The 27,808-nt window shown below is 47.5% G+C and overlaps 1 protein-coding gene across 4 annotated transcripts in view; it reads right to left on the bottom strand.

Annotated features, from left to right (window-relative positions):
• Positions 1-27,808, bottom strand: part of FAM117A (family with sequence similarity 117 member A) — a 41,146-nt gene that overhangs the window by 1,222 nt on the left and 12,116 nt on the right. Inside the window, exons 2-8 of one of the 4 annotated variants that reach the window (XM_073235468.1) lie at positions 15,785-15,954; positions 7,932-8,027; positions 6,013-6,123; positions 5,408-5,542; positions 4,040-4,232; positions 2,728-2,878; positions 7-2,508 (exon numbers count right to left, since the gene is read on the bottom strand). In XM_073235468.1, coding sequence (XP_073091569.1) covers positions 2,271-2,508; positions 2,728-2,878; positions 4,040-4,232; positions 5,408-5,542; positions 6,013-6,123; positions 7,932-8,027; positions 15,785-15,954 — 1,094 coding nt within the window. In that variant the 3' untranslated portion in view covers positions 7-2,270. Of the gene's footprint in view, positions 1-6; positions 2,509-2,727; positions 2,879-4,039; positions 4,233-5,407; positions 5,543-6,012; positions 6,124-7,931; positions 8,028-9,714; positions 9,753-15,784; positions 15,955-27,808 lie in introns of those variants that run through there. The other 3 variants (XM_017650421.3, XM_073235469.1, XM_073235470.1) reach the window with 3 other exon arrangements.

The following is a 27,808-nucleotide window of genomic DNA, read 5'->3' as shown; positions in this document are numbered from 1 at the left end:
CTGGAGGATGGAGAACACAAAGATATACATGTGCACATACACATATACACACACACAAAAAGCCTGTGAGAAGGGATGAGCTGTCACAGCGTCGGAGTCTCTGTTCAAAAAGGATGGTAACTTGATTAAACATTGAAATGCTACTGAGCAACCTAGTTTTTAGGCCTCTCAGGTCTTCATTTTAAGCAATAGGAAATCCACTTCAGCTAAAAAGAGGAGGGACTGAAGCTATTCAGGAAGGAAAACTTCCTGACAATGTGATTCTAGGAGAGCAAGGGGTCTTTTTAATTTGAGAGATTTCATGGGTGAACAGTATTTGGGGGGCAGATCACTTACCTGAAAGCACTGATCCAAGCAAAGTGACTTTCTAAGACTTTATAGTCCAAAGCAGAGTTTCTCAACAACAGCGCTACTGACATTTTGGGCTGGATCATTCTTGGTTGTGGGGAGCTGTCCCGTGCACCCTAGGATGTGCAATAGCATCCCTGGCCCCTACCTACTAGATGCCAGCAGCATCTGCCCCACCCCTCTTAAGTTGGGACAACCAAAAATGTCTCCTGATGTTACCAGTTGTGCCCCCTTGAAATCTAGTAGCCTAAAGAATCTCATTTTGAGCACATCTGCAAGGTGATTTTTCAATACTGTTGCTGGGAGGAAGGGATAGCAACTGCAAGAAAGGCAGCCAGACCTTATTAGATCTAGGTGCTAACTCACCACGGTGGCTTTGTCTGACCCGACTCACCGATCCCTCCCCCTCTGATCGTGTAGAGGGATCAAAAGAGGTTAGGACAGGGAGTTTGAGAGTAAAGAACCCTATGATAAAAAAAGATGAGTGTATGGTCATGCTTGGAGAGTGAAATGGCCCTGAGAAGCTGCTGGCTGTGAGGGCTCCAGGTGAGAAGACAGATGTGCGGGGAGAGAATGAAGCGGCTACCAGCAGTTCCCATTGACTCCCTTTTTCTTGAAGTATAATATAGATACAGGAAAATGCGCTTAGTGCACAGCTTGATAACTGACTGCCATTTTAATTGTGGAATTCTAATAATTCCAAACGCAGGAAGATAAGCGAGGCAGGAGAAGAACAGGGGTTAGCACAGAGTGAGAGGTAAAGGAAGAGGTGGAAGGAAGGGAGCCTGCATGCTAGGCATACTTGGGAAAGCCTTTGGCCCCAGAGGGCTCCACAGTAGCAAGGTGACCCCTGACTGAGAAGGTTTTAAAAGAATCTGACTGTATGGAGGGGTGGGGAATGGGCTGGAAAGGGAATGCTCTCAGTGTGCACGCACATGAGGAAGGTGACCCAGAGAAGACCAAGAAGCTCTTGAATGACACAGGGGCAACCAATGACCCTGAATGGCTTGATTCCCTCCCTGGAAAACCCAGGCCCTCTTATGGGGTCAGCAGCCAGAAAGGGGAAAATGTGGCAGAAGAACTGCTAACCACAAGAACTTTCCAGTGGGAAAGGTGACACAATGAGCTGAGAATTTCTATCCTAGGTATCTTAGAAAGCAATTGATTAACACAGGGGTAGGAAGCTGGGTGAGATGACTTTAAGACCTCTTCTTGCATTTTATTTTTATACCTTGCATTATGAGTCTATGAGAGAACCACGACAAGCAACAGCCTGATTTCCACAAGCAATTCCAGGTCATAATTATTCACCTACAACACGGACTGGAGAAAGGCACAAGTGCCCAGAGTCTGCTTAAGCTGCAAGATCTGGCCTCTTCCCTCCACACCACCCCAGGACCCAGGGTTCTTGGAGGGATACCGAGCACCAGGGACTATGGGAGCAAAACTCCCCAGTGCCAAAACTCCATTAACTCCCACTCTGGTTTCTGCAAGTACTTTCTGCTACTACCATTGGTTGTCCTCTCCCTTCTTTGAGCCCTCAAGGCCCAAAACCCTGTCCTAGCTGAATCTGCACTCCACTCACACCCCGTAACTAAACTTCCTGACTGCCATCAAAACTACAGGCTCTGTGGTGAATCTGCCCTGATAAATATTAAGCTGGCAGGGGGGAAAATGAGCTCTTAGGGAGCCTGCTAAGGGGGACAGTGTGGGCATTTGGAAAGGTTCGGCTCTTGATTCTCTCTGCTAATGGTAAGGAATTTTGCTTTAAAAAAAAAAAGCCAACATGAGAATGGCTTCTGAATTGTCCAATCTGGTCTGGTTTGGGGATATTCCATAGTCGTTTCTTGCAAGGACTGGAAATTTCTGTCTGGGAGTTTATCACACCTGAAACCACTGCTGCCACTGGGTGAAGACTTGACTCAGAAGCCATTAGAAAGCTGCTGAGACTCCCCCAGCCACTCCCGTGGGGACGAGACTTCTAATCTGCCTGGAGAATTACTAGTATGTTCTCTCTCTCTCTGATTATAGTCTGGGAAATTCTCACACCTCCCCCGGGGATGGAAAAAAATTGAAGAAACAAAGGGTTTAGGTTTCAGATCACTTTCCTTTCCAGCTCCTGCTGCGCTTGTGGCTGGCATGTAGGCAGAGAGAAGGTTTCTATGGAGATAATGATAAGCAAAGATTTAAGTGCTCAGAGTAGGTAATGTCAACAAGTTTGATCATGGCAAAACTGCAATACCAATCATCTAAGGTGGACAGTATCTCTAGAACGAGAGAGAGTCCAAGGCCTAAAAAGGACCTGTCAGGTGGGACAACATGGGGCTGACCCCCATCCCTGTCCCTCCCTCGCATGCCCTGTCCCTCTGAGGTACTCACGTGGCCTCTTCAAACACACGCACTCTCTCACAGCCTTCCGGGGGCTCCCGTTTGAAGACGTAGCTGTGATTGGGCCGAGGGGAGGCAGCAAAGGCAAGAACTGGAGATGGGCTGCCGTCTTCAAGGAAGGCTGGGCGGCCTGGAGAGGAGGCTACAAACACAGCAAAGCTGAGTCCAGCTGAGCTGAAGGAAGGGCTCCGCTTTCCTTGGCTCAGGCCTTGGTGTAAAGGGGCAAGACTGGTAGGCATGATGAGGTGGGTGGCAGTGGCTATGCTAATCCAGGTTGTCTGTCTATACTTTGCCTTCAAAAGTCTTGAGGCAGCTTACAAAAATACATACCTTGCTATACAGGATTAAAAAATAACAAATGAATTGATGGAAAAATCAGATCTAATACCAATTCTTTATTCCCAGGAGGAAGACTACAATTGGAACTCCCAGCCTCAGACTTAATGGAATCCTAACTTCCGTCTCTGCCCTCTTCTGAGATTGCACGGCCTTGCCTGCCAACATACCACAGCTTCTTCTCCACAGTCTCAAAAAGCTATGCCTTCTTCCAGGAAGAGCTCTTGTACTGACTCAGAGAAGCATTCTTTACTCAACCCCATTTGTGGGATAAAATTCCTCTCACTTTCCACACAGTGAATGTACTTTGCCTAAGTTGCAAATATTGACTTTATCTGTATTTATCTCATATTTATTCCTTATTACTCTATGCTCTATTTACCTCTGTGTATTGTTAGGTCATGCCCTTGACCAACCAACCTCACGGGGTTGCTGTGAGAATCAGATTAGCCGATGCAAGCAAGAGTGCTTCTGAATGCAAAGATCATGGTCACGGGGAGGAAGGGCTCGTGTGTGTCCTCGCAGTGAAGCAGCCAGAGCACAGTACAAAGATTTGGAGTCAGAAAGCTTGAGCTCTGATGTGGATCAAACCATGTGACCACATTCTCTTGTATCATTCACAACCACCTTGAGACCTTTGCTGGTAAAGGGTACAGTGGACAGCTGAACTGATTCACAGACTTTCTACCATAGCATGCTGCCCTTCAGTTACAAAAGGGAAGGGAACTATAATTTGGATTATAGTGAGGATTAAATAAAAGTATAGGTAGAGAGACTTCACATAATTTATAAATCAGAATCTATGTAAAGGACTATTATTACCCCTAGTATAATGTACAGAATAAAGATGACTCAGAAAGATTTTTGAGTTGGTAAGTAAAAATGCCAGGGATGAAACAGACTAGAGGTGGAAAGGGAGTGGAGACCCCCCTGCCCCTGTGTAAACCCTGCTGCCTCCTCAGCTTACCTTTGTCATTGGGGACGGATGCCAGTTCCTCCGGGTGTTCCTCACGGCTGGCCTGGCCTGAGGGCTGGGGGGATGCCAGGGGCATGGAGGGGGAGCTGGCAAGGTTGCCAGGCTCCAGGAGGAGGAGAGGGTGATCAGAGCTGCCACTCTGGGGGGGAGCTGGGGCACGGTGCCCATCAGGGATATCGAGGATCTGCCAGGGGAGGAGGGGGAGAATGACTCTCAGGCCTCTCTCTCCAGGCTTGCAGAGCTACGGTGACCCTTAAGGTTCCTCCTTGCCGTTATGCTCATCCTCTATTCATAACACACAGTGACAATAGGATGCCGTAGGATGCTCAAGTCGCTGATTTCCCTGATTGCCCCCCAGTCTCAGGGAAAACCCCTCCTATCTCCCCCATAGCATGCTGTTCTTTTCCCTCACAGCACTGGCAGCCCAATTAACAATCACATATTTATTTGTATGGTTTCATCAGTGTGTCACCCTCACCAGGCTGTGAACCTCACGAGGGCAGGGACTTTCTGTGTGCCAGGCTCTGGGAACACAAAGATGAATAACCTATGGGGGTCCATCAGGGCGTAGATCCCCTGGACACTGTAACCCCAAGCCACTGCAGGACAAGTGTGCAGCTTAGTATCATGTGTTCAGAAACATTCAATGGCACTTGTACCCACAGCAAGCCAAACTGTGTGAGTGTGTTTGGGTGGGTAGACAGCCCTACATATATGCAAATTAAAAATCAACTAGCAAGTAAATCATAAACTGAGGAGTGTGCCCATTAGAATTATATTAATACTGCCCAACTGGCCTTCTCCAGTTGTACTGTGTCAGTATAAAAATGTGCCTGAGACTGCAGAAAAGGTAGCAAATAATTCTGCCTGGCAGGGGGTCAGGGAGAAGGCTGCACAGGGGCAGCTGGGCGTGAAGGATGACTGTGTATCCCCAGGTGGAGATGGAGGGAAGGGAAGTGGGAACACAGGCAACGGGGCAGCTTAACTGAGGCACAGGTGCGTGCCAGCAACGTGATGAGCACACAGAGAAGAGTGAGCCCGTGCTCTGGCAAAAGAGTGATGCCCGGTCTGTGCCTCCAAGCTGGGACCTTCCTCTCTGCCAGTCCCTGCTCCTCTTTCTACTCACCACCACAAAGCCTGTCCCAATTACACCCACCCAGGTCTGCTGGCCTTGTGCTTGGTTAAGTCCATTTGAGTCTAATAAACTCAAGCTGTGTTCCTTCCACAGGCTGGTGTTGGCATGTTGCTGTGTTGACATAGCTCAGCCTATGAGCCCCCAGAGAGCAAGAGTCCCACGTCCCTGAGTCCCGGATCAGAAAGACGCTGACTGAGCATGTCCAGGGCATGGCCCCCACTCACCCGCAGCAGCTCCTCTTCACCCTGCTCCTTCACAAACACCTCCTCCAGCTCCTGGTTGAGCCCTTCCAGGCTCCGGTGCAGGCAAGGGCTGAGTCGTAGGACAGGGGACCCTGAGGGGAAGCTGGGAGGGGACACCTGAGGAGGCAAATGAAGCAATCCCTGACCTCACCAAGTGTGTACAGTTATTAGTCCTGATGGGGGGTCATGGACATGTCTACACAGCAGAACTAAGAAACAGGAGGAGGATATGGGGACATTTACTAATTGCCAGAGGTCCTTGCAGTTGGTAGGGTTTTCTCCAGAAGTTAGATCTTTGGGGGAGTTCTAGAATGTGCTTTGAGAGTCTACAGCCTCTAAGGAGCATCACTGCCTCATTGTAGAGGGAGTGTGGGGATGGAGGAGAGGGAAATTTAGAACAGCCAGGAGCCCTTCCAATGTCACTCAGCAAGTTCAAGTTTACACTACAAGTTCACTTGGGCACCCATGAGGCCACAGAGCATACAGTGGCAGGACTCAGTAGCTGTAAGACCTGGGCAATCGGCCCACTCCGGGGGACCTACCATGGAGGACAATAGCAGGCAACGGGCTCAGGGGAGAAAACATACCCTTGGTGCAGCCCGCACAGCATGGTCCCCATGGAGTGGGGAGCCCCGCTCCTTCTCTCTCCCACCACGGCTCAGCTTCGTCCTTTGCAGCTGTTGCTTCAATTTGGTAATCTGGTAACACAGAGACGGGAAAGGAGAGGCAGGGGAAGCAAAGTGTGAGTGCGCGGGGTCCCTCCGCCCTGGCGTGGCTCCTGCCAGAGGCCATGGAAAACACATAGCAGGGAGATGGGGGCCAGTCTTCCAACTCAGAATATCTCAGTGGTGTTCAAAACTCTGCAGATAGGTTCACTGGGCACGCTGCATATCTTATTTAACCAGATTACTTGATTTTTTAAAAATACCACATATTCCACAGATGGATCAGTTTCCAAAAAATTAAAAATACGTAACACTGAAACCGTTCTTGTCTTTCACAGATTCCAAAGGCATGGAATCTATTCCAGGGTAATACTACGCTATTAATAGAAATGGGAAATGATGTTTTTGAATTCACTCCTCAAAGTACATTCACAGCTATCTCAGAAGCCCTGGGACCAGGAAGGATGGAAGGATTTCCCCCCATTTTAAAGTGGACTGCACTGAGCAAGGAACAGGCTCTCAGAAAGGAGTACCAGACTTTGTCCTGACTTCCTTACCTTGTAACAACTATGGATTATCATCAACAATTTTGACAATTACCCCTGTCACATCTGTAATTCTGGACCAATTTGCTGGCAAATGCTCAAGAGATATGCAGCACTGTTTAAATATGGGCCTAAATTAGATGTAATTCAGAGAGTAGATCTGTAGCCCATACAATTTATGACTACTGCCAAGAAGAAGGGGCTTTTAGACTGGCTGGTGGGGATCATTCAGCCCCTGACTCCATGCCTGGTGTAAGTAATGTGCTTACCCTGATAAGTACAAACTTTAGATACCTGATATTTTTCAGTAGCCTTAAACTTGTAGAGGATTCACTTCATATTTTCTGTCTTTGCAGCCAAGAAGGCAGAAGCTACTCCACCAGTACAGGGGTCGAGGTGACTCCCTGTAAGTTGGCCCTCTCAGGGGCTGCCACCCAGCAAGGCGCACAGAGCTGATTTGGGGGGCCTGGAATTCCAGTCTATGGTTCTCTCTACTCAACATCAACAACTGGAGTCCTGAGAGAGAGCGGGGCTGGAAAAAGTGCTTGGGAACTGTGGGGAAAATGGAAGTTCCTATGGCCAGGATCCTCACCTGACCCTAAACCACTTGATGATGTTATTGGCCTCCTGCTAGACCAATGCTTCCACATCCTTAGCAATGAGCTATTATCAACTGAGTCACTAAATAAAGAACTCCAGGCAGAGGCAGAGATGGAGGTGGATTATGGTCCTGCAGACTGCTGGATGTAGACATGAGCTCGACCTACTGCCTGAGAACGAAGCCAGGTATAAACACTTCTACCCCAAGAACGTTCTGTTGTCATTTCTTGTTCTCACTGAATCCATAGTGAACATAGTGAACTTGCCTAGGGCTGAAACCCTCAGGCAAGACAGGAACACATAACTATTTTTTTCTTCTCTTAAAAATAAAGCTGGATGAATAGTTAAGTAGTAAATGAGGATAGGGCTCCAAAGTCTTGTAACTCACTCCCTGCCTTTGTCCTGTCCCTGAATTGCTTATCTGGCTCCAAACTCAGTGAGAACAATGGCTACCCCGCCCTTGGCTATTGAAGCCGGCAGTCACTGTCCAAGCCCCTGCCAGTGGGAGGATCTGGGCTCCCAAGGCCTGGCCACCAGGAGGCTGGCAGGTAGTTCTGAAGGTGCTGTCTCTCAGGAAAAGGCTAGGGCAAGGCAACTGAGCCTGGACATGGGAGTCCACTTTGGAGCAGATGCATTCATGATACTGGGCTTGAATAGAGGCAGCTACCCTGGCCAGGGAGTCAAGGGGCCGGTTACCTCCTTACGGTGGTCTGTGCTGCCCCAGGATGCTGAGCGCTTGTGTGTACAGGAGCTGGTCCGCTCACATTCAAGCTCTTGCCAGGACAGGGGGGTCTGCAGGGAGAGAAATGCTGTGAGACCAAGCGGCTTTTCAGGAGGCTCTGGGAAGCAGAGGTGGTGGCTCTCTGAAAGCTTCTCGTCATCTGCTCACCACCTCCTGAACACCGCCAGCCTCGTGTATTCTGTCAAGCTTCTGCACCCGAACTTGCTCTTTCCCAATCCACATCCTCCAGGAAACCTTCTGGGATGAGCCAATAAGGCCTACCTGCTCTCCGCTCTCAGGACTTGTACACATGGATTACAGCCCCTGCTTCTTCTGCAGGGATGCCCCAAATGTGAGAATAAGTACTGTCCCTCCACAGCCCACCCAGCTCCAAAGAGCACAGGCTCAGGTTCCTGGGAGCCTCATAAAAACAAGTTACTAGATGGACTCCATTAAGGAATCATTAATTGGTAAAACAGGGAAGAAGTCAACAGAGGTCTCCTGCCCTCCACCCTTGACGGAAGCAGACTTCTCTGTAGAGCCATGCCTCAAGCTTGTTCTGTGATTTTTCCTTGTATTCAGACAAAGTGTTGGGGACCCTGAAGCCCTCCTGAATACTCAGGAGGGGGGACATTTTCAGCAAGAGGGGCCAAAATTCTGAACTCGGCCCTGACTCCTGAGTCCTGGTGGCTTTACCACCATCCTATCCCCTGGGCCCTGCTCTGCCCCTTCATAAGAACAGGGCTCCCCGTTGGCCATCTTCCTTCCCTGCTACACAAGACAGAGGCCCAAGACCGAGGCTGGAGGAGTCACAGACCCACTTCCTGAGCCCCAACCTGAAGGAGGAAGCTGTTGGCTCTGAGCCTGAGGCGGAGTTCGCTCCCCACCACCATCCCTACTTCCTTCCAAGGGAGGGGCCCCAGGGGAATGTTCCAGGGGAGCCAGCTCCTCTCTAGCTTTTTTGCATAAGCTGCCAAAACCATGAGGGCCTGGGAACCATCTCTTCCACAGATCTGCTGGCCTCCCCCAGAGGCTGCTGCAAACAGAAAAGGGGGAGGACAAAAAGGAAAAAAACCCCAACAACTCACCACCCAACAGCTGTTAAGAGGAGCTCAGCGGGGCAGTCTGAGCAGGCCTGTGGGAGCAGGCGGCCCTGCTGACAGCTGCAGCAGAGAGGGCCACGGGCGGCCGACTCTTCCTGGCTCTTCCTTCTCCTAGCTGCCCACTGACCAGGACCTTTACTGGGATGTGCCACACAGCCAGGGTATGACAACTGTCCCACCTTCCTTCCCTGATGCTAGCCCCACAAGAGGCCTATCCAGAGATCATTCCCCACAGTTTCCTCCTTTAGGAGAAGGGCAGGCAGCACGTCCTTCAGGCTCATACCCCAAAGCCCTGGAGGGGAAGGTGCCTCTGACAGTATACAGAAACCGAACAGCTGGTCTACTTTCAGATGCCCATGTCTCGCTAAACCAGGGTGTTGGCAGTAGAGCCTCAGAAGGGGCTGCTGCACATGCTGAAAAGCGAGGAGGAAGTCCGCCTCTCCCATGGCTCCCTCAGCCCAGCAGATACATGCGCGCTCCTCCCTTCCCAGGGCTCCAAAGCCAACCCTACAGGTTGCTAGCTCTGCTAATCAAAGTTCTAGGTCCTATGCAGGCCTCTTGTCCCTGGAAAGGTGACAGAGGCTGTAGAGGAGGGATGGCAAAGCCTAAGGTGATGATACCCATTTCCCCGCCTCCAGGAAGATACTGTACTCACAGGTGGGTGGAGAGAGGTAGGTAAAAACAGCCACATTCAGGCTGCCACCGGTTCTAACAACTCTTGCAAACTTCAACTGCTTTCTCTCTTCTGAGATATAAGAGGGGGTGGGAGGAGAAACATAGGCTAGCACTGCCATTTAGAAGGGACATAAAAGTTCACGGCAGCTAGGATCATCCCCTATCTCAATCCATTTTATCCCACCTCTCTCTGCTTGGTAACATCTCCCAGCAGCTATTGCCTCTTCAGTGTAAGTTGTGCCATTAAGGCCATCACTTTGCCTCAACACCCACCACTGGCCATAGAGATCACCATCTCATCCTCTGTGCCATGGGCCCACCATGCTTGGCCCTCATCCTATGCCAGCAAACCTAGCTCTCCCTCTCCTTTTTCTTATTTTACCGCTGGACCTCTAAGCCTGGTCTCCCTATCAAAGATGGCCACTCTACCAACTTTTCCCAGCCTTCCCATCTGGGAGACTTTCCTAACTTGTAAATCTCATACTTGGCTGCTCCTTTGTTCTGTGCCTTCTCTGCACAGATGGGCTCAGGGCATACGCCACCCATGCATTCAATAGCAAGTCACAGAGTGCAGACTGTGTGCCAGGAGCCATGGACACAGCAATGCACAAAACAACAAATTCCTCGTCTGCTTTGAGTTTATGTTCTAGTAAAGGAAACAGTTTAAACACTAAAAAGCACTAAGAGAAGAATATAGCAAAGAAAGGGGATAGGAATGCTGGGCAGGGGAACATGGTTTCAAATGCAAGGGATGTACTCAATGAAAAAACAACATCTGAAGAAAAGCATGAAGGAGATACAAGAGTAAGCTATGTGGCTATCAAGAGGGACTGAGATGGAGAGAAGAGCAAGTGCAAAGGCCCTGAAGCAGGAATGAGCCTGGTATGTTTCCAAATGATAAGGAGGCCATTGCCTGGAGCAGAGTGAGCGAGGGGCAGGGTGGTGGGAGATGAAGTCAGTGGGTATGACAGACTGAAAAATGGCCCTCTGAAGATATCAGGTCCTAACCCCTGGGACCTGTAAGTCTTACCTTATATAGTAAAGTTTTTGCAGATGTGATTAAGAATCTTGAGATGGGAAGATTATGCTGGGTCCCCCAGGTGGGCCCTAAATGCCTTTACAAGTGTCCTTATGAGAGAGAGACAGAGGGAGATTAGACATACACAGAAGATAAGGTGATGCGACCACAGGGGCAGAGACTGGAATGACACGGCCACAAGCCAAGGGCTACTGGCACCCAACAAATGCTGGAAGATGCAAGGAATGGCTCTCCCAGAGAGCCTCCAGAGAGAGTGCAACCCTGCCAGCACCTTGATCTTGGCCCAGTGAAATGGAATTCGGACTTCTGGCCTCCGGAACTGAGAGACTAGACTTCTGCTGTTTCAAGTCACTAAGTTTGAGGTAATTTGTCACAGCAGTCTGAGGAACCTAACACAGTAGGTCAACCTCTGTTTGGAGCTGTTTACATGCTGACTGGGGGTATTCTAGGGCACCCATATGTACAGTGAGCTGTGGGGCCCCTCCAGCTGCACTGGGAGCACAAAGAGTGGGAGCCATGCCCTGCCCATTATTTCCTGGGCCTGAGTGGACAGGTCCTTCCTCCTCTAGGTCTCACCAAAGAGGTGTGGGCCAGGGTCTCCTAGGAGCACAGAACAGTCACTTAGGAGGTTCTACCTTTCAAAGAGTGACCCTTTATGGCACAACATGGGTCAAGTCATGCAGCATGGCAGCACGCTAAGGAGTTGTTCCAGATAATCCTTTGGAAGCAGGGTAGCATGGAGCAGCAGACCACAAAGCCATTTCAACGGACCCAGGCACTGGAACAGATGTATTTTAACACCCTGGCCCAGGGGGAGCAGCTGAGGGAGGCTACTTACTAACCATGAGTGCCATCAGCCACCTGTGCAGATGAGGTCTGGATTATGCAAAACTGGATGTGGGTTAGACCAAGGAATCCTTGCCCAGGACTGAGATCCCAGAGCAACATGTGGCAGGATAACTGGTGTGGGGGCGCAGGACAGCTTTTCAAAAGAGCAGCCTGCTACAACAAGGCAGGGGCAGGAAGGAGCTGAAAACCCTCCAATATGGGAACTTTTTCTCTGCCCGAACCCAACCAAGATTCTACCCAGACTCTGAGTCTCCAGTGAAAGCTGGGCCCTGGGAACATAACCCAGGGTACCTGTGCAGGGTGAGGAGCAGCATGGTACCTAGCCTGGTACAGACGGTCAGTAACTACATGTCCAACTCAAATTCAGCAGGGAATCAGCCTCTTGGAACTCAGGCAAAACAAAGAGGCAGGAAAGGGCTCTGAGGGGGCTCTGCTGGCCAGCGCCGAGAACTCTGGCTGCAGGTGGCCAAAGCTACCATCTCCGGCCCTACAGATTTTCCATCATGGACCCATTTTCAAATATTTTGTGTGCTCTCAAACCATATGCTGAACAACTGGTCTTGCTCACAGTCTGGAAACTAGGCACTGTGCCCAGGCCCCCACACCCACTAAGAAAGGCACATGATGGGCAGCCTGAATTGTGTGTCACAACTAAATGCTGAGGCACTGGTTTGGGAAAAGTAGGGAAAAGTCACAGAGAGGGAAGTCCTCCCAAACAAAGCACACCACCTCCTCCATGAGGTTCATCAGGGAACTTAAGCTATTTTTCTCCCAAAGGGTAAGTCAGGCCTAAAGAAAAGTCTATCACAGAGACTTCCCCACCTCACCTGGGGCATGCAAAGGAAATGGGGCTGGGGGTACGTAAAACAGGGCAGCAGGCAGAGCACGTACTCAGGGCCCTGTCTGTCTGCAGGATGAGCAGACCAGTGGGGAACTTTGCTCAAACAGTCATTCCAGCTGTGGTAAGACCACTTCCTCCCTCCAGAAGAGAGCAAGAAAACTCAAATGATCTGCACAGCAAGAAGGGAGCGGGGTGACCACAACCACTGGCATGTGCTGCCATCACCCGCCCTGGCCCCAGCCCAGCCACCAGGAGCGACCTGCCCAGAGCACTCGGTAGTCAGCTCTGGTTTCCCAACTGACCTGGGGGGAGGGTGGTCCAGAGAGGAGTAAATATTCGGATTGACTGGGAAAATCCTGACAAAGTCCTCCAGCTCACAGAAACCTCCTCCAGATGACAGTGACTGCATAGCAGCCTTCCTAGTCCCCTGGCTGGCTGCCTACTCTGCCTCCCTGGGCTCTTCCTTGGGCCTGCCAGGGGGAGGCCTGGTCAGCACTCTCCCATTACTCGTCCTGGCTCAGAACACACAGGAGACCAAAGCACTCCCTCCCCATGGCCACATTCACACCTCCTCCTCCTTCATGGAACAACCTATTTCCCAACTGAAAACCATCCACCTCTCTTTCTCCCCTGCCCCAAAGACCTAGGTAGCCATCTTCTGCCTGAGGGGGAAGCCTCAAGGACCAGCAGGCCTGGCTATTTACACGGCAGGTGTTCTGTGCTTGCTGCCCAGGTCGGAGAGTTGCTTCAAATGGGCAGGGCCCTTGCTGGCTCTGAGAGTTCAGAGAGGGGAGCTGCTCAGCCTGAACTATAACTGTGGCCGCTGCCTTCACTACAAGGCATGCTCCACACACACACACACTTGCTGCTGGCTCTCGGGTGGGGGTTTGGGGCAAGTAGGAGAGAGGACCGGCCAGATGTGGGGGATGGATGGCACTAGTGTGGCTAGAAGAGAAAGGGCAGAGGGTAGGGACGGTGGTGCGAACAGCCTCCTTTAAGCTCAATGGAATTAGAGAAAGGTTCTGGCACCCATCTATTTTTTAACAACATAAAAGCTTTCAGAGGCTTGGTAGATCCTGCCTCCCTACCTTCCCACTACCTTCTCCACACTCCCTTGTATGTCTCCGATCAAGCCTCTCCCCCATCTCCAGTCCTTTCTGGAGGACTGGAGGGAAGGGAAGGAACACCAATTACTTAGGGAGATGCCGTCTGTGGTATAAAACCAGTGTTGAAGAAGGTAGCTGGTGCCAGGCCAGGGGGCTCAAGCAGGAATCTGAATGGAGCCCAAAGCCTAGAAGCAGAAAATTCCCAGAAGGCCAGGGATGAAAGATGGGCAGAGTGCATATTTTGGTTTGGATGCCTACGTTGATCAGAATTCTCCCACCTCCTGACTGCAACCACAATATTGACAGGTTGCTAAGAGTTCCTCGAGGGCTGGAGCCTATCCCGGGAAAAGAGGAAAGCTGTAGAGCTTGGCCTTGCCAGACCCATGGAGGCGCATCAGTGACCTCTGTCTTGCTGTGGCAAGAAGCCCAGACTTGTTATATAAAAGATCTGGCCTGCAGCTGGAGCCTGAGCAAAAACACACAGCCTAGAGCCCATGCCTCCAAATCCAGCCAGAGAACATCTGAGGCCAACCCTGCCCTGAGCTAACTAACAAAGAGAAGGCTATCTGAGGAGTGGGATGGAGGCTTCCTAGAAGGCTGGGAGCAGGAAATGACAGAGATGGGGATAGGTGGACTACATAGAAACCTGCTGTCTGACAAAGAGGTTTGTGATCATGAGCTTACACACCAGAAGCAACCTCAAGTTCTGCTCCTCCAGGAAGCCCTCCTTGATTAGACACATTGTTTGGGCTAACCACTCCTCTCAAAACAGAAAGGGGTATGTGCTCCAGGCCTGTGAGGGGAAGCCTAACCTATCCTCCCTCCCCTTTTCAGAGACAGGAAACAACGTGTCCAGGGCTTCCAGGAAGGGCTGTCTGTCTTCTACCTGGAGTCTGTCCTCCTTGCGTAGTTTATTTGTAGTTCCAAAGAAGGCCATTGATTTTAACTGCAGCGAATTCTTGTTGGTTGAAGGTGGGGTATTCCCATGAGAATTCCCCTTCTCTAAACTGTGCCAGACATTTGGCCCCGTCTCATCCCCTGGCTGTCTGTTCTCTGGCCTTCATGGAACTTGCATCCAGACTCACAGAGGCCAAACCTTGTTCTCATTTCCTTATTCGTCATTCAAACATGCCAAGAACAGTGCTGGGCATTCAGACATTCCCTAATAACATTTGAAAATGGATCTCATTGAAAAAATAAATAAAAGAAAGGGACCATGATATGCTCAGAAGGGGAGGTGGTGTGAAGTAAGAGCACAAAACACTTGTGCATTTGGCCGTCACCCCACCTGCAAGCGGCAGAGCAGGCATATGCCCCCACCTTGCAGAGGAAGAGAGGCCTTGCCCAGTAACCACCAGGATGCAGATCTGCCTCTGGGTTCTTCCTACCCTGTTTCCTCTTTCCTGAGAACAACTCATTTGTTCTGAGGTTGAACAGGAATGGGTTTAAGCTGCATCAAAAGGGAAGAGAATTGATTCTTAACAACTTAACTGCTAAGAATGTTGAAGTCCTGAATCAGATTGAGAAATATCTTTGTATAATTTCACAGATGAGATGACTTCTTGCTCAAGCTAACACTAGTTTATTCAAAAAACTGACAAATGGACTGAGTATCTTTGGAGATTCCCTCCAAGTTTAGGATTCTTAATGACAAGACTGTCACGAGGTAAAACACTGGAAGAAGAGAGCTGGGCTCCACAGGGCTCAGAAGAGTCCACTGAAATCCCAACCTGAGCTGCTGGCTAGGCACCAACTCTCCATTATCTGAACTTTCCCCTCTTATTGCTCCAGTGGGATCTATCCTGGCTCAACATGCTCCTCGGCCACATCTTCCAGTTGTTTGGGGAATTCAAACTCAACTGAATGTTGGCCTGTCTAATTCTTAGCAAGGTAAATCTCATTTTATTTTAAAACCTATAATAAATTTCAAAGTCAGACCTTGCTTACCCCCACATGAATACTTAAAACCAAACTGAAAAACCCAGGCTGACTTCTCTCTCCCACAAGTCAGGCAGAATACAAACTCATTTTCATGTAAGTTTACAAAGAAAACCAAGCTGGTAAACATTAGATAATGAAAAGCTACATGGTGAATGTGTACAGCTGAACCCCAGGGCAAATCATTTCAATGACTGAGAATTGGTAAGTAGACCAAAGGCATCCTCAGCTAGCCTCCCACCCCCAGCCCCATCACAGTAGCTGACAGCTTCATTACCTGGGTGGCCTTGTCATTGGTACAGCAGGCGAAAGCCCCATCAGCATCTCGTGGCCACTGGCCCAGAAGGTAGCTGCTGAGGATGGTGTCCAGGGAGAATGTACGTCGGACCTGGGGTGGCTGAGGCCTACACACTGACTTTTCTGGGGCCACGGAACATGGGACACTGGCTGGAAGAGAGCACAGCCCGTACACCTTGACATCAGCACAGAGGAAGGAGACATGGTGACCAACCTCTTCTCTTCCAGGAAGCCTCACCTTACTGCCATGTCTTCACTTAGATCCACCTCCCTCCTAAAAAAATTTGAGGCAGCCCACAAAAGCATATACAGTCTGACAAGAGCTTTCCTGACTTAACCAGCTGGCCTTTATCATGGGAAATAATTTACACCATTTTATGTTGGACTAGAGGTTATTTTATACATGCCTGCCCATCTTTTTCCTGTTCCTAATGTACTATGAACTATTAACTCCATACTGAGCTTCCTGAGAACTGGACTGTTTCCCCCCATTAAAGAGGGAACTCCAAGTGCACACAACTAAGATTTCACCCACCTTTTAACTCCTGCCTTACTTTCTCTCTCCAGTACCCACCACACAAATTCAATCAGTTAACTGAAGGAGGAGGCTTCATACTTCAAGACTGGTTTGTTCCAGACAACCTGGGTGACTGAGACAAAGGGAACGATAGAACTACTTCCAACTATCCAGTTCTGAAAATCCAGCTTGGAAAATATCCAAGTCTTTTGGTTCTTTCCTCTGTCTCTGACTTCTAGCTAACTGGGACAAAAATGAAGCAATTATAAAGCCATTAATTTTATTTTTACCTTGGTTAAAACTTTTTTGGAGAAGGTCAAAATTGAAACTATTCATAAAATGTAAGGGTTCTAGAATCATCTGTAAGTTTCAATTGTCTGGGTTGACTCTGCTTTCCATGCCCATATTCAAAACACTCAACTATCTCAAGATTTTTAAGACTCCTTCCTCTAAACAGAGCAAAATGCTTTCACGTCTCTAGTAATCCCTTGATAATTCATGTGTGCATTAAGTACAGCAAAAGGAACCAGGAACTGTAAGTATAAATAAACTTGAAAAGCTTTATATTAAAGACACTAACAGGCTGGCTTGTCCTCAAAAAGTTAAAACATAAAATTACCTTAAGATCCAGCAATCCCACCTTTGTAAATATACAAAAGAATTGAAAGCAGGGTCTCAAAGAGAGATTTGTACACCCATGTTCGTAGCAGCATTATTCACAATGGCCAAAAGGTAGAAGCAACCCAAATGTCCATTGACAGATGAATGGATAAACAAAATGTGGTATGGACATGCAATGCAGTATTAGTTTCAAAAAGGAATGAAATTGAGACACATGCTACAACATGAATGAAACTTCAAAACACAATAAATGAAATAAAACAGGCACAAAAGGACAAATATTGTATGATTCCACTTATATGAGGTACTTAGAATAGGCAAATTTATAGGGACAGAAAATAGAATAGAGGTTACCAGGGACTTAGGGGGAGAAAGGAATGGGAGTTAGTGTTTAATGGGTACAAATTTTCAGCTCAGGAAGAAAATGTTCTGGAAATAGACAGTGGTGATTGTTGTACAATAGTATGAACACAGTGCCAGTGGATCATAGTTAAAATGGTTAAATGGTAAAATTTATGTTACACATGATTTACCACAACAAAAAAAGAGACACTAACAACACTATCTACATTCTCCAAATCCATTTAAGTATTTACATGCATTTTGACACAGTTGTAATTGATATGAAATGTACTATATTACCTTCTGCTTTGTTCTACTCATTTCATATAACCATTTCCAAGTATCAACAATCTAGATATTTGTCATTTTATATGACTGCATAATATTCCACCAGGTTGATACACAGTGGTCTGCTTAACCAGTCCCATATTATTGGACATCTGAGAAGGTCCCTCCCCCGCCAATTTACTGCATGGGCAGTACATCATGTTATTGCATGGGCAAGTTTCAGTCTCAGTTTTCATTTAATTCCTGGCATATTTCCAAGTCATCTCCCTTAGCCATCATATATTATGTGTGCTATTTAAAACAAATTGAACATGATGTAATTACAAAAGTAGTAAGTTTATAGAAAGTTAATAAATATATAAACAAAAAGAAAAATCTCAAATCCAAATATCCAGATAAAAGCACTAATAATACTATGAGATAGATATCCTTATAGGCCTTACCTCCTGCATGTATTTATGTGTATATGTACTTTAAAATTTTTAAATGGGATGCTGTATTTTATTTTGTAATGTGTTTTCACCATATACCAGAAACAACTTTCCAAATAAACATATATTGACCTACAACACATCCTTTTAAGTGATCTTAACATTTCTGTTAAAACTCTTTAGGGACTTTTTCAAAAGATGGTACTCAAGGCCCCATGTTCTAGTTCTACTTATCCTCCCCTTACAGATCACTCTTCAAGGTCTCAATGCCCTGTACAAACCACTATGCAGCCCTTCCCACCCACGCCCAGGCCTTCCCTTCTCTGAGGTTTGCACTCGTGCCCAGGATTGAAATCTGACATGTCTGTCCTAATGGCCTCTACCTCCATGAAGCCTTCTGGATCTCTTGGAAGGAATGTCTCAGGATTCTCTGACTTTCCAGTACTCTGTACTCTTTTAGTACTTACCACCCTTGTTCTGGGATTATGGGTATTTGTAACCCCTAGATAATGAACAACCTGCTGCCAATGAGTGTCTAATTTATCACCTCACACAGTGCCAAGAGCAGTGATTGACAGGTACCTAAGTATTTGCAGAAAATAAAAAAACTGTTAGTATGAGGGCAAACCTGCTCCAATGATACCATGGATTCTATGCTGCTTGCCTTGTACATCCATGCTCACCCCACTCCCCATGAGCCAAGGCCCCAGACTTGCTTGTCTTTTCCTCTCTCTCAAGCTCAGGAAGGCCAACCTCTTCCTTCCCTGTGTCTTGTCACCTACTTACTGAGACCCATGATAAGCATGTTGGGTTCAAGCCCCAACTTCATCTACAGTAGCATTTTAACCCCTCATTTTCCTATCCTGGGTTTCAGATGAAAAGGTGGCAATCGGATACCTCTGGGCACTTCTGACTCACACTGGAAGCCCCGTCAGACACAAGTGTACTGTCTGGTGATGCTAAGCCATCTCTAGTAGCCCACAGTTGAAGTGGGGACCCTGGAAAGCAAGTTTACAAGATCACATGACACAGCAGTGAAGAGGCAGTGGGAAACAGGTGGGCAAGAGCCTAGCATAAAGGCCAGAAGGCCCATGACCCCCCAGCTACTTCATCACTGTGTGAGGGAAGAGGGCTGTAACTCCAGGGCTGAGAAAGGACTGATGGGGAGAAAGATTTCAGGGAGTCGCTTCTCCTAGCTCCTAGGCAGAAGGTGTCACAAAAATCTCCTATAGAATTTTTCCTTACTGAGACCCTAAATACTCTCTTGTGTTTATACAGGCCTTTCAAGTTTAGCCTCAGCCTCGCAAAGTACTTTCATGGGGGTAATCCTTTACTCTCCCATCAACTCTAAAAGGGGCTGGGAAGGACTGACAAGAAGACCAAGGGAGACAGGCCCAGTCTCGGATTGCACTCAGCCCACTAAGTTGGCAGCAGTCCTCCGTCTTATCCCAGGCCTCTGTCCTCTTAAATCAGTTAATGGGGGAACATGGCCCTTTTGCATCAGGAATGCCCTCTGTGGCTGCAGGGACACCTGCTAGACACCTGCAGCAGGAAGGGTGGTCGTTTTAGCTCCTATTCAGGGGAGGGGAGTAAGGAAGGAGATGGCAGCCTGACCTGGGTGCCTGTAATAACTTTTTGTTTTGGGGGATTTTTGTTCTTGAAGAAGTCTTTGAAAACAAGGGTAAAGTATTCTACTATCTCCTAGGGACAATTTAAACCCCATCCGCTTTCCATCAGTTCCCATTACCCTTCATATTCCACCTCATTCGTGAGGTATAGTGGGAATCCAATCCCAAGGGCAATAATCAGAGATGGGACTTTATTCCTGTGGTTAGGAGGCCCCAGAATCCTGGAATTTGGTGTTAGAGTCCAACTGCCCATTTTGGTCAACTCCACATGCTTTCCAGCCATCTCTGACCCAAGTCATTTGCGAAGACTCTGAGGATGTCATGGATCCTGACTTGCTCCTCCATATTCAAAAAAGTAACACAAAAACAAAACAAAAACAAAAAAGGAAGGAAAGGGAGGGAGGAAGGTGGGAAAAGAGGAACAGGGAGAACCAAGTCCCCAATCCAGAACCAGCAGCCTCTGACCCCCTTCTCTTTGCTAGACCTAAAAGGATTTCACTACATGTGAGTCAAACTTGGAGGACCTGGCTCATTTTCTTTCCCTAAAATAAGACAGCTGGGCTTCAGCCTTATTGCTACAGTGACCACATCCCAGCCCAGGGTGCTGGCACAGTTCCCAGTCAGCCACAGGGTGACAGAATTGCCTTCCGTCTCAGAGCCCTCAGCAAGGCCCCATCTCCCCTCCCAAACTCCTAGATTCTTGGCATGTCTTGGTCCCTTTGAGGAGACTGAAATGCCATGTTTCCTTCATGCCCGGAAAGTAAGGGAGGGAGGCACTAAAAAAATACAAAGATTAAATTTTAATAGGAAAAAAAGTCCACCACTTATTTCAAAAACCTCACCCTAAATGGTTAGGTGAGCACCTGCTAATTTGGGCACCACAGCTGATTAAGGGCTAAGGTGAGGTATCAAATTCCCCCCAAATGCAACACAAACCAATGCCCTAATCAGACTTTGACATGTTTTGTGCCTCGAAGAGGCTACAGGCTGCAGCAGTGTGGCCCCCGAATGTCTGACAGGGACTCATTGGTGAGGGATGTTGCTCTAATTGAAGCTCTGTGCTCACTGCGGTGTGACAACACCGTGCAACCTCACTGGGCCTGCTCTCCCATTTGGTAAGCAGCAGCTCAATCAAAGCCTAAGCTACCTCTTAAGGATGCTGTAAAGAACAGGAGATAAGATTAAAAAATGCTTGGTCTTCATTAGATATGTCAAACCAATTAAGGTCACTTCGTCCCTCCCCCACGACAATCCTGTAGGACTAAAGGTGGGAATGAGGAAGCCTAGAAAAAGGAGACTACCCAGAAAAGACATGCAGAAAGTTCTAGCCCCCACTGTTCCCTGGGAGGACCATATCTTTAGTGTCAAAGCCCTTTCCTTTACTAGTGGTGGTCTGACCCAGCATGGACACCACCTTGACTAAATGGTCCAGTGGGGAAATAAAGCTGCCTGGAGATGCGGGCAGCAGCAAGCTGTGCTGGGCACTGAGGTAATCCTCAGGTGGCACATTCCCTAAGAAATCTCACAAGAGACTATAGTTGAAATAGTGACTCGTGGGCTTCTCCTTCATGGGCAACCAGAAAGATCTGGGTACTGGGCTCTGCCCTGCAATTGTGTGGTTATGGTTAAAGGGGACGCACTGAGAAGTCACAACGGTTGTTTGTGGTTGGAAGATGAACTGGTTTCATTTCTGGGAAGTACCCCTCTCAGATTTGGGAAGCAGGGGGAGGGAACAGGATGATCAGCTCGCCTATCTAAGAAGAGACGCCCCTATCATGACAGGCCATGGCAAAGCAGCAGGCTGCCAGGGCACCAGCTGGGTGGCTGCGGGAGGGTGGAGTGTCCTGTTTACAGCACTGTGGGGTATTATCAGCCCATCGCATGCAGCAGCCTCCACAGCCCAACCACCTGGCGAAGCAGCCTGGCTCGGGGCCAGACCATTTCACCATGTGGCTGAGCAGTGGTGGATGCTTTGGTTCTTGGGCAACGGCAAATGGAAAAAACAAAACAAAACAGCATACACAGGAGATAAGAAGCCTTAGGTGCTATCTTCCAGAGCCACTTGGCCCAGTCTCCCGACTGCTGCATTTGTATGGCTCTGGGGAGAGGGAGCTCTGAGTGGAGAGGGCCAGTGGTCGTGTGTGTGTGTCAGGGGCTGGTGGGGGACACAGTGCAGACAAGACACTGAATCAAGAATGGCCAAGAGGGGCTGGGCACACCACAGCACACTGCCCAATTCCTTCGGTAAGCAGACAATCACGATGGACGTGAGCGCCCATCATGAGCCAGCTCTCTGAGCACTGGTGATACAGGAGGAGCAGGACAAGGAACAGCTGACAGGATGAAGTGGGGAAGGCTGACACAATCCCTAAGTGCCAGCCTGCCAGGCACAACTCCGGAAGTTCCCCCAGCCCATACCTCTTCAGAAGCACCAACAATTTGTCCCTGCATTCCCTCATTTTCCTGAGTGGAAATCATCTTGGGCCTGACCACATCAGCGACCCCCCACCCCAGGAACCTGATGGAGAAGGATGCTCCCAGAAGAGCAAGAAGGGACGAGGGGAAGGAGGAAGGTAGCAGATGATGCAGGAAGGGAGGCGTCTGTGGCTGCCCTTCTCAACTTGGCCAGAGACAGCCTATCTATCTCTGGGGTAGAGACTGAGCAGCTTAGGAGAAGAAACGAGCCCCTGAAAAGGGTCCTGGCTGGGCTCCAGCGGGGGCTACTTCACTTGATTTACTATCTTTGAAGCAGTGTAGGAAAAAGAAGCCTGGTAATTAAGACAAGGACACTGCCCACTCATCCTCCATTAGCATGAGGTCTGGTGATCCCAAAACACTCAAGATCTATAGATGGAAGAAGAGAGAGACAAGAGACAGCCAATGAGACCTCACATGTGGCAGAAACTCAACAACTAGCTGGTCCAACAAAAAAGTAATGAATCGCTTTCTCATGCCGTTGGGCTTGAAGCATTATTAGCACTAGTCTTCCACCTCCCCTCTTAAAGTGAAAATAACTCTTATAACAGAAGTTGTACATTATGTTGAAAGAAATAAGAAATTGCAGATGAGCAAAAACTGAAAAATAAGAGCACCACCGAGCACATCCTTCCTGATCTCTCTCCATGCACATATGTAGGCATATGTATTTTTTCTAAATATACATGTTTTTCTGCAGCCTGTTTATGGCAGCCACTGGTCTTCACTTGAGAAGGAGAAGCAGGCAGGACCAGGGCAGCCCAGGAGGCTGAGGCAGGGCCTCTTTGGACTTCAAAGCAGCAAGCAGGCTCTGCCTTGTCTCATCTCCCAGCTGTGATGCAGCATTTTTGGGGGGCAGTGGTGGGGCTGTTAATCTGGAGAGGAGCAAAGCAAAACGGGGACTCAGAATTTCAAAATATTCCCCCAATAAGAGCTTTGCAATAAGCAGGGGAAGTTCCTCCTAGCAGCTTCACAGGGATTATTTTTCCATTTCAGTATGTATGTCGGGATTGAATAGTACAGGCAGTCTACTGAGCTCCCTGTGGTCCAGTGCCACTTAACTGCTTAACTCAGGGACATGTGGGTTTTGGAGGGAAGTTGTGGTCAAACCGAAATCCCCAATAAGACTATACAAGAGTTAGAAGCCCTCCTTGGAAAGCCCAAGACGACCCCATCCATTCCAGCTGGGAAATTTAAACCAGGGGCTTTAAACACTTCTTTCAACACCAAGCAATAACTCACTTCACCCATTACAGGGAGAAGAAACTAAAGAAACTAGATTAAAAAGAAAGAGAAAAAATGAGTAATATCACAGTTCCCTTACCAAGAAGGCTTACCTAAGGAGAAAAGAGTGATGATATTTGTATATATATGAATAACTCAGCCAGGCCCTCAAATAATTACTAACTCCATACTTAAATGTGTAGCTCAAGTGAAAGCATTTCTGGCTATGTGTCTAACTTCCCAGGATGAAGACCACATCTAGAGACAGCTGGAGAGAAGAGACCAGGAGAAACTCATCTGGAGATGTCACTGGGGGGTAAAACAAGGAATATGCTAATTCCTTGTATCATCAAGGAGGAAAAGGGTGACCCCAAAGTGTATGTGTGCGTGTGTGCATGCGTGCATGTGCATGTGTGTGTATAAATAAAAGGAGTAGACAGCAGTTACTTAGACGTTGGCTCTATTCTCAAGAAACCGAAGTTAGAAGAGAAGGAAGTGGTGTGAACTTTTCACCTTTTATCTGAATTCTCTGAGGAGGAGTTCTGTAGGATTTCAACATTCTTAAAATAAAACAAAACACTAGCAGTTACTGATTGGAGCATGCTTTCCTTTGGGATCTACTTGGTTTTTGCAACAATAGCATAAATAGCACATAGCCTTTGCCCTCTTCCCCCCCAAAAATGATATCCTCACCCCATGGTTATTTGGAAGTGATGGATTCCTGGTGGCCTATAAACTCAGAGGACAGGCATAAACCATTCAGTATCTTCTTTTCTCACAATCTGATTCCTATTGAGTACAGGAGAAATTGGGATATCATCAGCTCTTAGACAGTTGCTTAAGATAAATGAAGTAAGAAGAACCAGGGAGTGGGGCAGTTCATCTATGACATCCAACTGTGATTGAAACTATACCCGGATTTATGTTCTGAATGTGTGCACCCCATACTTTCCTACAGACAAGGGCACAGAGCTTCCAAGGTGTAACAGGTTAGGGGACCCACGACAGATCCTTATGTAGAAGGTAAACTGCTTTCTCCAATGCCACAGAGCAAATTGAGATGCAGGCCTTTCTTCCCCAACCAAAGATTTGAGAGGACATTTCCCACCTTAGTATTTCATTGTAAGACGCAATTGTCATGAGTGCTTGGCTGCTTGGTTTGGGACCTACTCCATCAACTGGAAAGGTGCTAGTCCTTTCCCTTGCTAGGAATCAGGGTGATCAGACCTGGGTCTTGGGAATATCATTTTACCCATTGAGCATCTTGGGTGGGCCAAGGAGAGGAAGAAGACAAGTAAAAAATGAGGGATCCCTTTACGAGTGAGGAAAGTGAGTGAAAGAACAAAAAGAAAAGAACAGGATTACAGATAACTCTCAAACAGCCAAAATAATTTCTGCTTTGTGAACAACCCATGACTTGTTTTTAGCTCCATCCAGCCTGCCTTCTCCCTGACCTCAAGCAAACTGCTTGACAGCAATATATGTGTAAGCAACTGATACTCAATTTAGTATCAGCCCAAGCCACAAAATACCTAGACTTTGAGAGACTTTAATGGACCCATTTTGTTGTCTTCCCCCAATGATTCCAAAACCCAAACAAAAAAATTTTTTTTATCTTATGAACTGCTTATGCCAATACTCATGTCCAGTAGTGTTCATCAGATCTGGCTTTAAGCAACTCCCAAAGTAACATCTCAATGAGGAAGAATCATCAATGGATGCCAAACTACTGGAAGAAATGTTGTGGGGAACAGAGTACTTAAATAATGCCAAAATATCACCCCATAAACCACTTACTGAGAAAATAATGTACTTTTACAATCAGAAATCTGGTGATCACTTCAAGTGACCAAATAGCATTACTAGTAATGGCAATCCAACATTATGTGTCTCACAGTGATCTGTTACGAAGTATACAACTTCATCTGTGAAATGTTCTTGCCAAAAATGTTTCACCTGAATTGAATCAGGCCCCAAGCCTAACTTCCAATTTGCAGGATATAAACAGGTAATAGAAGAACAAGTAAAATACCATCATGAGGAAGCAGAAAAATCCAGACTGTGGGACAGCCAGAAGGCAACTGGTTCACACCTTTCAAAAACTCAGGCATTAAAAAAAACCAACGCACCCCCCAAAAAACCAAGGGGGATTTTAGACACTTTTTAAAAAGAAATAACCAAATGAGAATCTTGATTGGATCTGGATCAAAAGGCATCAAAGGGGAAATTTGAAAATAGGCTGTATATTAGATGATATGAAATTATAGATAACTTCCTTAGGTGTGGCAAAGACACAGTGATTATGCAGAGGAAATGTCCCCACTCTCAGGAGATGCCACAGAGGTAAAGGATGAAGTGCCATGATACTTGCAACTTGTTTTCGAACAGTTCACCAAAAAGGCACCTATGGAGGCACATGTGTGTATTAAGACATGCATATACATAATACATAGAACAGGAGAGAGATTACACCATTGTGGCAAAAAGCTACTGATGAGTCTAGGTGAAAGATAAATGGGTGTGCATTGTGCTTACAGCTTTTCAGTAGGTTTGAAATTTTCCCAAAATAAAGTTGTAGGAAAAAAAAAGAATTGGCTTAATTTGGGAAGACAGATACTCAACTCTTTAGTAAGGATCTAAACCTTTCAGCATTTCAATCTTGGCAGACTGGCATCAAATTAAATTGGGTCACTGCTGTGAACTTCTAATTTGGGGAATGAGAAGGCAGGAAAGAATAAGTGAACAGTGAATGAGGCTTACCCTGACACAAGGAATTGAAAGATGTAAATCAGTACAAGGTAGAACAAAGATACCAAGTGAAGGACACTTTTAATAAGTGTCACATCAGCCCAGGAGCAAGACTGAGACTGTAGACAGAATTAAGGGGTTCCTATCGGTCCAGAAACACAGTTAGAACTGGATATAACCTCAAGAATGTCCATCCAAGTTACCTCTGGGCATTCTTTTGCCATTATTGCTCTTCAGCAGCAATGTAGAAATGAGCAAGGACCCAGAGAAGATGGGTAAAGATGACTAAAGGGTAAAGGCAAGGTAGATAGATCACAGAAGGAAGGTGAAATGAATTAGAATTTAACTTTTCTTCTGTGTAGATGGAAAAATGAAGGACAGTCAAAACACTTTAGTTAGAATACAAGAGAATCTAGCTAGGTAGAAGAACTCTTGCTAATTACAACTGGATGAGGGAGATTATAGAATCTGCCCCTGAACAGCTCCAGGGAGAGATCATTACATGCCCCCAGATATCTCAATCTTCATATAAGGCAAAAGATGAGTCTGAGCGTCCTCTAGTTCTAGAATTCCCGAACTATTGGAGGTAAGTAAGAGATGGCTACTGACCAATTCAGCAATGTTGAAAGCTCAGAGCCCATGCTATCATCTGGGGCAAGATGCATTAAGGGGGGAAAAAAAAGACAGAGTCAAAGGGAGATTCGCCTTACCTTGGCTGATCAGACAGCTGTGTTGTGGGCTCCCAGATGATCTCTCCCACCTCCTCCCCTAAGCTGGAGAGTATAAATAGTGCTCAATTTACCTGTGGCTAGCCACAAGCAGAAGGTCTGGTCACATGACTGGACAAACTGAGAGTAACCAGAGAGTAGACAGCACAGCTCAGAGGGCAGGCTCCACCTCACTAGGTTGGAACCTGTCAGGATCTCTGCTCTTCACCCTGACTCAGGTTCATTTTGCCCTGGGATGGGAGGTGAGGAGGGGGGCTTATAAAAAATAATTGCTCAGTTATGCAGGGCCAAGAAGGTACAGTTGCAGAATCTGTTCTGCCTTCAGGGCATAAAATCCTATGAGGGTTATTCTGCTCAACTCTCACAGCCCAGGAAACCTGGATGGACCATTTTGCCCCACTTACAGAAAGTCTTCTCTGGTTGTCTCCATTTCCTTATTCAAGTTCTACTCTGTATCCCGTGCTTCAAAGAGGAGATACCCAAGAGGCCACTACATCCCACCCAGTGGTTCCCTGCCTGGCCTCTGACATTCTACAACTGACCCAGTCTGACGTCAAATCCAGGCAAATCCCCAAGCTGTGCCCTACTGATAGAAAATCCTCAAAATGTACTGGGCAATGTTCCAGCGCAGCCCTGCTCTGAAGCCTCAGTAGTGCTGGCTGTTCAGATCTCCTAAAGAGAGGCTCAAAGGTTATGTAGTACCTCCACGGTAAACCTAGTCTGAAAAGCAAGATCAGGTAGATGGCCCCTCCAGAAAGAGCCTTGAAAGGCATGACATCGGGGAGATTTTTCTACCATCAATGTATCCCTGAGACCACTGATGACTTCATAGCAAAGGATGCTCATAGGTCACCCCTCCACTGTGCTTCCAGAGACAGAGGAGGACATGGCAACACATCATGGGAAGACAAGTTATACCATCTTCTCTGCATACAGTGAGCTTTGTATCTTCTCTGAAATTGAGAGCTGCTTAACAGTAATGTCACCTTCCTCTTTAAGTCA

This window comes from Manis javanica, chromosome 4 (genome assembly GCF_040802235.1).
Source record: "Manis javanica isolate MJ-LG chromosome 4, MJ_LKY, whole genome shotgun sequence".
Lineage (NCBI taxonomy): Eukaryota > Metazoa > Chordata > Mammalia > Pholidota > Manidae > Manis > Manis javanica.
The sequence above is the reverse complement of the archived record's forward strand: the minus strand, read 5'-3'. Positions and strand labels throughout refer to the sequence as shown.